The sequence below is a fragment of the Oryza glaberrima genome, chromosome 12 (genome assembly GCF_000147395.1).
Source record: "Oryza glaberrima chromosome 12, OglaRS2, whole genome shotgun sequence".
NCBI lineage: Eukaryota > Viridiplantae > Streptophyta > Magnoliopsida > Poales > Poaceae > Oryza > Oryza glaberrima.
The window spans coordinates 17,408,412-17,420,847 of record NC_068337.1 but is presented as its reverse complement, the minus strand read 5'-3'; the positions used below and the strand labels follow the sequence as shown (position 1 = coordinate 17,420,847).

General features: G+C 41.4%; 1 protein-coding gene across 1 annotated transcript; it reads left to right on the top strand.

Annotated features, from left to right (window-relative positions):
* The first annotated feature begins 1,992 nt into the window (after positions 1-1,992).
* Positions 1,993-9,670, top strand: LOC127757882 (disease resistance protein RPM1-like). Its single transcript, XM_052283473.1, has 3 exons — positions 1,993-2,058; positions 2,221-2,341; positions 6,616-9,670. Exon 3 carries the CDS (start codon positions 6,694-6,696, stop codon positions 9,433-9,435), a length of 2,742 nt encoding a protein of 913 aa, XP_052139433.1. The 5' UTR covers positions 1,993-2,058; positions 2,221-2,341; positions 6,616-6,693; the 3' UTR covers positions 9,436-9,670.
* The last annotated feature ends 2,766 nt before the right edge of the window (positions 9,671-12,436 follow it).

Genomic DNA, 12,436 nt, shown 5'->3' with positions numbered 1-12,436 from the left:
ATGTACCTTGACCACTCGTTTTTTCTATAGAAAGTATATGCATATGTTCAGTACATATTTTTTTGACATGGAGCCACATTCTTCACATTATGTCTCTTTTCATGTGATGCTCATTCAAACAGTCTTAATAATTAATATAAATAATTTTGATAATATAGATTACTCTATCATATATATTACCCTTCAAAAATACATAGGTGAATTAGCTTTTTTTAATTAAAATTTATATTGACTCGTATGTTTTTGAATAAGTACGGTTCGAGCATTATTTTTTCACATGGTTCTCACCATTGAAGCTATTATTTTTTGAAAGTAGTGTCGAACGATTAACCCGACTCATTTCAAACTCAAAAACAATCTGTCACAAGTATGGACAACGGAGCTTAGTACATTACATGACAGGGACATGCATATTACTAAGTTGAGGTGGCCCAGTAAGAAGCCACATTTAGTAATGAAACTCAACCAACTTACTTATTGATGCAAATCCTTTATGAATGTATCAATAGTAAACTAAGAGTTGAAATTATACTTCACGCTTTTCTTGAGGGGCATAACTACATAGATATAGGACCCATATTTTAAGACATCATAGAAGTCTTGGTAGCTACGGCCGGGTTTATCGATTAGAGGAGTATTTATATCTAATTTTAATGGTTTTAGCCTATTAACTGGTAGAAACAATATTTTTAAATATCTATACGTAGATTTGGATAAAGTGAGACATGGGCGCTGTTCGGTGTGAAATGTAGATGGACCTATCATTGTATTAATAATTTATTAGGTTATTCTTTTGGTACAAAGGCAATTCCATGAATTAAAAAGAGATCCAAATTTAAAGACAGTGATAATATGTAGTGGTGATATATGAGGTCACATTTAACTGGGATAACTTTTTGTTTGACTATAGACATTCTTATATTTTAGCAAATCAAAATGTACGGTTATAATTTTTTCATTCTTTTAGCATTCTTTTTGTAAACAATAAATAAATTACCCGCGCATCTGCGCGGGCTTCCTTCCTAGTTATATTAACATGTTATAAAGTAGCTAGTAGAAGTTTGTTACCAGAAACTGTGTTGAAAATTGATTGCCTGTACAGAAAGACAACAAATAGAATATTTAAAAATGGGAACACGTTGAAGATGAGCGGTGCTTACTCCCTTCGTCTCATAAAGATTTTGTATCTATCAATCCTTACAAATTGGCAGTAGAGAGAAATAGATATATGGTGCCCCTCACCAATACATGCAATTAATTTCCTATGCTCTAATTATTAAACATACGTGTATGCTTTATTAACCCGATTTGCTATAACACTATAAATAAAGTTTTGTTGGACAAAATTTAATTACTAGAAAATGAAGTCCTTGTGGAGGGAGGGAGTATTTGTGGGTGGCAAAAAAATGAGTATCGGATTTAAAATGTACTGCCGGCATCCAGATAAAATCCAATGGACAACAGATTGATGATAACATGCATGACTCTATGGTTGCTTCTTTTACAGGAGTTATTATTATTGTAGCTAGTGGAGTTGTAATTATATAGGGAAAAAGTGATTCCGTATGGTCCAATCTTTTCATATGAATATCAAGAAAATTTTGAACGCCCAAAAAGATGCCAAAAATGCAAGGGGGCCCAAACAACAACTAGTCGACTACGGTCAAAAGATTCTAAATCGTCATTCAAATATATTTTTTCTAAAGGGAGAGGAGCCATGTTCGGTGGATGCTGAAAACTAGTCATATACTAGTATGTCGTACTTATCTCCTTTTTGAATCAAATGATGCCGTAATTTACTGTACTATATATACTATAGTGCAAATGTTGGCACCATACCATTATGCCATATGATCTTAAATAATAATATTCCTTAAAAATAATACTCCTACTATATGACTAGCTCCTTTCACCCACTTATCTCAATCACCGGCCAGTCGAGATCGACTTGTAGGCCATATAGCGCAGATGCAGATAGAAATGTTTGGTATTCTTCTTCGTTCGGAGCAAGGCCATGGCCATAGTCATAGCAGATGAAGAAGAAGCTAGCTCTCTTAGGTACGCATCTCAATCGATTCGATCTTACTACTTCCTCCCTTATTATCTTCCGTTCCTTTAAAGAAAGATTAATTATATACTCCCTCTGTTTTCTCCGTCTCTTTTTATGAGGTTGGTTAGTTTCCATTTTAACTAACCAACATCATATATTTTGCGATGCAGGGAGAGTATATATATTGTAAGTGTTGTTTATCAGTTGCTTCACAAATTGTCAGCTTGTATGGTCTCCGATGAGAATTAGTTGCTTCTGCTCTAGCTAGCTTAATTTCTCTCAATCCCGAAGGTTAGTTGTCATTCAGTGTGCAAATTAACTTCACCTAAATTTTGCTAATTGATTGACGGGTGCATGGTTGATTTGTTTGGAATTCGCTGGCTTCAATGATTAATTGGAGTAATTGTTTATCCTTCAGTGACCATGCATTTCTCCAGCAGCGCCCTGCTCCCAACCCAGCACGGGGAAAAATTAGAGGGGAAATTTGGTTTGGAACTTAATTATAACATCCTTATCTAACTTTAGAAATATACCATAAAAAGCATGCATGCATTTTAATCCCATTGAGAATTTATAATATTTAGATATATATCATTTTCCACTAACTTTACTGGGCTCAGTCACTGAACATTAAGTATAACTGGACACTTGGACCATTAAGTACCGGACACTTGGATTACCATTGTTCCAGCGGTAAAAATTAACTGTTCTTATATTTTTTTTACAATCCCATTTTTCTTGAAGGGCCTTATCCCAGTAGTGTTTGGTTGAAGGGATAAGTTAGAATGGAAGAGGAGCATCTCTCATTTTTAGATGCTCTCGGTTAATAGTCAATCCATTGCTCAGTCACTGGCCACTAACAATATTAATCATGTTGCACATCACCTAATTAATTCTAGTATCGATATTTTTGCAAATCGGCCTATTCCCACTCTTCTTTCTAGACAGGGTTATTTTGTTCGGTTCGGACCAGATTAGGGACCTGTGCCAATGGGGGTCGGGACTAGGGAGGATTTCCCTCCTTGGGTCTGTTGGGACAGAGCCCCGACCTCAGCCGGGGATGAGGGCGGGTTGAGATCTCCACCTGCGGGTCCCCATGGGGCCTCAAAAGTACAACGGCACACGAGAATTTGGTCCAACCAGAAGCTCAATAAAACAGAGGGTAAAAAATTGGATACCTAATCCCCACTCAACCTCCAATTGCTTATTCCCTTGACTTGCCACTCCCGCATTTGCCTATCGGCTTGTGCTGCTACGCCTCCTACTCGAGTCCAGAGAAGGGGAGTCCTCTTCCCACCCTCAAAGATGCCACCTCATATCTTCTCTGGCTCCTCTATCCATATGAGAGTTATGCGACCCTCGCCTCCTCAACACAGCAGCGACAACAGGCCTCGATCCAGTCCCTCTATGAAGATGGACGATAGCTCCCTCCGGCAAGGCGGCAGTCAGCACTCCTGACCAGTAGCTGCCTAGAACCTCCACCCTAGCGACACGTCAGGAGCCAAAGCTCAGCCTCTACTCCCTCCAATCCGGTGAGGCCGTGAGGTGGCAGACGACATTCGTTCGACGCGGCAACCAGCTTCGACCTTCTTCATGTTCCTTCCTGGTGCGTCTCTTCTTTCTTTTCCTAATCAACGGGGCTCTGATCAAGGTAGGGGATCCGCCGGGGCCAAGGACAACGTAACTTTCGCCACGTAGAGACCATGGCCAAGCTAGGGGAAAAAGTCAAGGACTAGGGACGGGGCTGTTCTTGTCAAACCCGGTCCGGACCCATCCCCGTTGCCACCCCTATTGCCACCCCTGCACACACCACTATACATGCAACACCACACTCACACCACCCCCCCCCCCCCGCAAATGCGTCCCTTAGCACACGTTCTAAGAGACTAAAACCAATGACACATCCCTAATCTTACTAAAATCATGTTAAAAACCAACCTACATATGCATAATATTTGTGGGTAACAAGATTTAAATCCTGATAATCGGAGTCATACACTCATGATCACTACCACATCACTTGTGCTTCCCTGAATATATAAGATAAATTTTACAGAAAAACTACTCAACAGTATTCCGTAGACACTCTCCACGCCACCTATTCAACCTTGTCCTCTCATCTCTTCCCCTTCCCTCCTCTCTCTCTCTCTCTGTGTGTGACTACCACCCTCATGGAGCATGGAGGTGACAACGGTGGCTGGACTTGTGGGGTGGCGCATCGGGCGTGGAGGAAGCTTCCATCATCGTCGCCTTCATTGTTGCTGGTGGAGGTGTGCGTGGAGTAGAGGAGTCGTGGGGTAGGTGCCCAAGCACATGATGGAGGCGAAGCTGCTCACCACATTGCAGGAGATGGCCATCGTCGACGAGGTTACCGTCATCAAGGACAAGACCTCTTGTGGTGTGGATCCGTACACCTAGATCTAGGCGCGCGACCTCCAATCTCTCGCATTGTCTTATTCTGCATTTGATTTTGGGTTCTACATGTTCTATTGGTGTTTCTACATCTATGATGACTTTTTTCATGGAATTGATTTCCTTTATTGGTTTTTATTCAGCTCTCTCTCGATTAACATATGATTTTTTGTTCTTATTGCGATGATGCTTTGGTACATGTAAGGTATCACGACTGATACCCAAATATCAAACATGGTACCAGTAGGTACCATGCTTAGTACCTGTGGTATCATGGCTGGCACCCATAGGTATCAAACCTGTTACCTGGTATTTGCAAGATATCAGGTATCAGATCTGGTACTGGGCACCAGTAAGGTATCAGATATCATGGTTGCCTGCGAGGTATAAGTATCAAGCATCACACGTCTTCTCTCCTCTTCTCCCTTCCCTAGACTCGATCCTTGTCTCCTACTGTTGCTGCAAGCCTGCAACCAACGTCATTGTCTATGTTGCCACAAACGTTGGTTCAAGACGCGGGGATGGGGGAGGGGGGAGCGTGTCGAGTGGGGGCAGGATGACTTTAGACTCACGGGGAGAAAGTAGAAACGTGGGATGACGTCATCCTCTATAAATTAAGTGTCCCGTTCGAACGGAATTCCGTTCTCAAACATTCCTCTAAATTTTAATGCAAGTAGGAGATAGATTTTTTTTGCAAGTTACGTTGATTTTTGTGTAGCAATCGAAAAAAAACCCCTAAAAATTTCGCTTATTTGTGTAGCAATCGAAAAAAAAACTGAAAAGGAGAGAGGGAGGGAGAGACTGAGAGATAGAAGAGAACCGCCGTTCGTCCTCATTCTCCGGCGACTCCACGCGCACGGCCGCACCCGACGCCCCGCCGCCGGAGCGCCCGTCCGTCGTCGGCGTCCGCCCCGAGTCGTCGAGTTGAGGAACAAGCTGATGGAGCCTCGCTGAAGAGAGAGAGAGAGAGAGAGAGAGAGAGAGAGAGAGAGAGAGAGAGAGAGAGAGAGAGAGAGATTTTAGCCCAAAGCGGCAGTTCTTGCACAAACACTATCTAATTCTAATTGTAGCATTTTATCATTTGTCTTCTCCTGCTTGGTCGGCTCCTCACACCACCATTTGCATCTTTGTTACACAAGTTAAATAGCTGGTGCCCTTCGTTAATGCCTTTGAGTTCTTCTCTTGTCAATTCAAAATATGCTGTATTTTTTTTTTGTCATATGCAACTGTACAATGCTGGGAATGAAGTATGGAAAACTAAATTGGTACCCCTGGCCCAGAAATATCCTACGCAACTAGTCAAATAAATACAGTAAAAGGTATAGCACGTCGTGCAAAAATTTCTCGATGTGTATTTAAAGATGAAAATTTGGTGATACATAAATGATATCCTACGCTGAATTACTATGTTCTCACATTTTTTTATTATTACTATGTGTATACCTTAGCGAACAATAGAAGCAAGGTTCTGTAGCACATGATATTTGCTTGGTTTAGCACATATAGTTGATACAAGAAAACTTCCATATTTGGGCCTTCCTTTGAATAGCTATTGTCAATATGGAATGGCAGGCGTAGGCAGTTTGATGAGTTCATTTTTGCCTACTTGGGTACTTCCGTTAGATTGAATAATGGCACGCTTTATATCAATGTTAAATCTCACTACATGAGACTGCTGATTTGACACTGACACAGTCACAAGACTATGGTGCATCTGTTTCTCCTTTGTTCTCGAATCTTGGTAAACTTGTGTCATGGAATTGCTGTATTCAAACCATTCACTTTGACTTGGGTAGAGCAATGCTAATTTCTTCTGATAATGGTGTATGCCTCCCCATTTTGACAGTGCAATCTTAGGGAAGAGAACATGCACATTACCATGCCATTAACTGACATATGACAAACATTAATTTGAATCTTGATTAAACAAAAAGGATTAGTGTCACTTTCAGGCATTTCAGAGCATATTACATTCCATTTAATCGAGATACTGGGCATATCTGTGTAGGTATTCTCTTGATTTTGCATATCATTGGTGTGTACAAATAATGGGTTCAGATTTACACATTGAGAATGAGAATTATTTACTATTTGAGTTTTCAGATAGTTGATTGATTGTTCATTTATTACCTAAAAGTTAAAATTGATTGCAGATCTGCATGAAGGCTGTACTGTTTATTATTGTTATTTGCCGAATCCAGTAGGAAACCTTCTGGTAGCTGAAGAGAACCATGGCAGAGGCTCTTATATTAGTGTTACTTTCCAAAATTGCTACCACCCTGGGAAAAGCTGCACTCAATGGAATCAAATCGCGGTTGGGCAAAGAAATTATCATTTTGTTTCAAGTGGAAAACAGTATGAAAGAAATCGAGAGTGAATTTGAAATAATGCAAGCATACATAAGTCAAGTGCAGCTACAGGATAGAAATAACCAAATTTTTGTATCTTGGCTAAAACTTGTAAGAAAGATTGCCTTTGAAGTTGAGGATATTATTGATGAATATGCATTTCTCCTTGGGAAGATGGGTGGCACAGAAAGCTTCCTGAAGAAGACATTCTGTCACTCAAAGAACAGGACAACATGGCATAATGTTTCTTCTCAGCTTCAGTTAGTGAAGATTCGCCTTCAGCACATGACAGTTATGAGAGAGAGATATGGCATCAACATATCTGACAATGGTCAAAAAACTCTGAGCAATAATATAAATCGCCAAATATACCTGTCAGATTCATCCTACTTTAATATCGATGATGATGATGATGATGCAATTGTGGGGCAACAAGGATATGCACAAAAGTTGATCGATTGCCTAAATGATAACAGTGTGGATCGTGCTATTATCTCTATCTTGGGCATGGGAGGATCAGGTAAAACCACCCTTGCAAGTAGCATCTGGAGGAGGCATGATATCCTAAATAACTTCAAGTGTCATGCATGGGTTTCTGTGTCACAAAATTATCAGATTGAAAATCTTTTAAGTAAAATTCTCAATCAACTGGATAGCAAATCAATGGGTCATGCTATTGATGATCATAATGCCATGGTGGTGAAGATCCGCAGTTATCTTATGGACAAGAAGTACCTTATTGTTCTAGACAACATGTGGGATAAAGATTCTTGGTTATTATTTGATCGTGCATTCCCAAATAATGTATTCGGAAGTAGAGTTATTATTACCACTCGAATTGAAGGCACAGCATTGTTAGCGCAAGGTAATAACAGTATTAGAATTGGCTTTCTTTCACCTGATGACTCGTGGAAGCTCTTCTGCAAAAAGGCATTCTCAAAGCTCACTGAGGCGGAATGTCCTGCAAGTCTCAAAACTCAGGCAGATAGAATTCTTGCAAAATGCCAAAATTTGCCTCTGGCCATTGAAGCAATTGGGAGCCTTTTGTCATGTAGAGGCATGGATGAACAAGAATGGGCATCATTCTATGATCAACTTAATTGGCAAGTTACAAATAATCCGGAGCTCAGCTGGGTCTCAGATGTTATACATTTAAGCTTAAATGATCTCCCAAAGCATTTGATGAATTGCTTCCTTTACTGTGGACTTTTCCCCGAAGATTCCCCAATAAGACGTAAGTGGATAATCAGAATGTGGATAGCTGAAGGTTTTGTTGAAGACCGAGGAACAGACACGACACCAGAGGAAGTGGCGGAAGAGTACCTGAAAGAGCTTACTCAGCGCTCACTGATTGAAGTCGTTGATAGGAATGTATTTGGAAGGGCAAGAAGATTTGAATTGCATAATATGGTGAAAGAAATTATCCGGACAACATCTAGAAAACAACTGTTTGCTCTCACATGTGAGCATCCAGATGTAACAAGCCTTGGCGATGCAGCACGCCGTGTGTCAGTCAACACTGGAGGCCAGGATTTTCAGCCAGGTGCAGCTTGGCAGCAATTGCGGTCATTTCTATTATTTGATCGATGCATGACAGTTCCATGGATTAGTACTGCAGTTTCAAGTTTCAGATTATTGAGGGTCCTGTGTCTCAGATACTCCTTGCTCCAAGAATTCCCAAATGCCATTGCTGGTTTATTCAACTTATACTACCTTGATTTGTCACGCACAAAAGTGAAGAGGATACCTAAGTCAGTGGCAAGGCTTAAGAACCTGCAAACACTTCATCTCAGGGATACGTCTGTAAACAAGTTGCCACGTGAAATAACGCAGCTCACAAGCCTCCGCCACCTGTTTGTGAGCAAAGGCCTATATGGCACATCCATTCCAGGTAACATCGGTGTTCTCAAGTGTTTGCAGACTCTCCGAGAGGTAAAAGCCAGTAAGGATCTCGTCGAAAATCTGGGCCACCTGACACAGCTTAGGACATTGAGCATTACTAATGTGTCAACGGGACACGCGAAAGATCTTTGGACTTCCATTAGAAAGATGGCCAAGCTTACAAGGTTGGCGGTTTCGACACATGGCATGAACGAAGTCCTCAGTTTGGAAAAGTTCAGAGCTCCTAGATATCTGCAGAAGTTCTACTTGTATGGCAGATTAGCAGAAGGTGTGATCTTCCCTGTTTCTGGCCATTTTCAGAACCTTAAGATCTTGTCGATGCGCTGGTCTGGGCTCACGCAAGATCCTCTCGGCTCCTTGTCGCAAATGCCAAGCCTGGTTTACCTTGAGCTTTGTGAGGCATATGGTGGGGAAGCACTGGTGTTCCAGGATGGATGGCTCCCAAAACTCAGGCAACTCTACCTGATAAGGCTGCAAAACTTGAATTCACTAGAGATAAGCGATGGCGCCATGACGAACTTGGCCTATCTGGAACTCCGAGCGCTGAAGAATCTGAAAGCTGTGCCAAAAGGTCTTGAATTTCTTCGGTTGCTCAAGCACTTGCGTGCAGAAAAGATGCCAGGAGGATTCACGGATGGGATTACCGGCGACAGGCATTTCTCGAGCGCGTTGAAGTTGAATGCTGGTAATTCTGTGTGTTTGCAAATGGAGTCAGTGGACTAGTTATTCTCTCTTTAAATTTCAATGTTATAGTGCTGCACTTTTTTTAATTATGCTATTCGAAAAGATAGACAAATTTCTCCCAGAACATTTCGCTTTCATCCTGAAGTGCAGTCTGGCATGTAATAAATTATGAAGACTTACTTCAATTCATGTTGTTTGAGCATGCTGTAATGTATCCTGTGGGTTGTAGTAAGCTAGACATATCTTCCCTTCTTTCTTTTCCTTTTTTTTTATCTGGAACTACTGTAATTCGATCTGTAATAAAGTGAAGAACTTATTATTCTCATTTGAACCTTTGTTTCAGTTTTGAACATATTCACAGAATGGTCCAAATCAAGTGGAGATCCCTTATTCTTATCTTGTTGAACTTAAAGTGGAGGTCGATATGTCAAACTAACAATTCTAAATCTTTCATTTAATCATAGCAACAACCTGTTTCCAATATGCTCTGCTTGTAACGGCATGTAAGAGCACGGCTGTTTTTGCTTGTTTTGTTGTTCTTGTCAGTTATACTTGTGTGCAGTTGCGTGCTGTTGTGCGATTGTGCTGCTCTGGGCAGCAGAACGAAAAACCAGTGGCAATTCTTGGCTTGATTTTGCCACTGGTTTCTGACTCCCATGGAATGCTGACGCTTGCAATGAAATAAATGCTCCACGCAATTCAGTCTAATTGATTGGTGAATCCACAATACCTAATTGCTTTGTTGTAAATACATTTTTGGTCAATGAACTTTGTCTGAATTCTATACCGCATTTATTAACGGTTTGTTTTTTAAGTTGCAAAACCATGCGCATTCGATGATTTAGAATAGTAGTAGTACATGTGTGCTCCAGTTATACTCAATTATAAGGTTCATTATTTAAATTCGGAGCAATATCCAGTCAAATAAAATGAACCTTATAAATTTCTTACCAACATTTTAAAATGTCAACTTTTTTTCTGTGATCGCCATTCGAACAAAGTCGCACGCAGCAGCATCGGCCAGGGCGCCAAGTGCACGCCGCCGGCGAGCCATGGCGGCGGCGAGAAAGCTCGCCGCGCCACTGGCCGGAGCGCGGGAGGCGCTCGTCTCGGCCGCCGCCGTGGTGGGCGGCGGCGAGGGCGGCGACGGGCCGCTCCTCCCGTGGGACGCCGTGAGGGAGAGGCTCGACGAGCTGCTCCGCTACCTCGCCGCCGCGCTCCCGGAGCTCGCCGCGTGGCTCCGGGACTGGGCAGCCGCGGCGGCGCGGCGGGCGCGCTCGGCGCTGGCCGTCGCGCTCCCCGCCGCGGCCGCGGTGGCGCTCGTCCTCGTACTCTTCTGCTGCTGCGTCTCCGCCTGCGGCGGTGGCGCCGGCGGGCGCCGCCGCCGGAGAGGGCCCGACGGCGAGGAGGCCGGCGGCGGCGATGGGCCGGTGGTGAGCTACCGCGGCGGCGCTGGCGGCGGGTACAGAGGAGGGATCTTTAGCTTGCACCCCAATAAACCCATCCGTGGCTAGCTTAATTAGCTTTCTGATTTGTGTATAACTGCATATTTGTGTGTAATACTGCCTGTTTGATTTCTGATGCATGTAAATTTGTTCCAAAACTCAACAAAAAAGCTGTGTATTTGTGATGTATGTGAGTGTAAAGAAGTTGAATAGTTTCTGAAAAAGTGATCTTGAATGAACTTGATTTGGTGTTCAGTATGATACTATGATTGTGCATGTGTTGTGGAAATGAAGCATTTTTGGTATGCAATTCCGACAAAAACCGGTCGAATTCCTTGGAAAACCGAGGTTTCGATGTGGCTCAAAAGTAGAAGCCGTCTGGAATTTCGATGGGTTTCATCCAAAATCAAATTTGAATTATAAAGAAAAGGATAAAATCAAATAAAATCATATAAATAGTAGAGTAAATTTCAGAAAACAACAACTTTAGTGACAAAACTATCAGTTTGCTACAACATTAGCGACATGTTTCAATTTGTTGCAACAATAGGGTGAGAAATTATCACAAAACTGCAACTTTTACGTTATATACTGCTACAGTTGTCACACTTATATGTACTGTAGCAGCATATAACATAAAAGTTACAGTTTTGTGATAATTTCCCACGCTAATGTTGCAGCAAACTCAGTTCAAAAAAAAATGTTGCAGCAAACAGAAACATGTCGTTAATGTTGCAGCAAACTGATAGTCTTATCACTAAAGTTGCAGTTTTCTAAAATTTACTTTAAATAGTATGATATTTATAGAACCTATTTGGATATAAATTTTCCAAAAAATTGGTTATTCCGTGTATTTCTTGGACTTTACAATAGGAAAGAAAAGAATAACGACTTAAAAAAAGGAAAACACTTTCCTAGACCGAATTCTATGTAGTAGGCCCACTTAGTAATTAGCCCAGATAATAGAATAAAGAGGGGATATGGTCCTGCACCTGATTTCGCTCGGAATTTTGATGATTTCGCTCGGAATTTCACTAAAACTGACCGGTTTTCGCGAGCATATCGGTAAACTCAGGGAATTTGTATTTAAATTTTGGTTTATGAACTTTGTTCGAAATCTACCAATTTTCCACCAAATTTCGCGAAAACCACCATACCGCCAAAGCCTGGAACGGAAGGTCATCTCGGAATCGTAAGACCTAGGTATGCTTTTCTCAATGAAGCATTTGATTTAAACCTGCCTATCATTTTTATCTTTTCTTGTGCATAGAATAGGTTTGTAATTTTCATTTTGACCTTCATATTGCATCAAGTTAATTTAGCATATATTGAGTATTCGCATGGTTTTTTCTTTTTTCACACTACTGTTACACCTCAATTTAGTTGATTTTTCTTGTACATAAATTTCCTCCTCCTCTATTGATTTGCTAATGCAAAGCCTTTGCCTTCTTTCAAAAAAGTGAAAGGAACAATTTAGCTGATTTTTCGCCTGTAACTTTAGTACTGAACGCTGATGAAAGCAGCAAAGTTCAGAAATTCATATAGGTTGTACACCATCTTTTACTCATAAAGAACACAAAGGAGGTGCCCGGCGA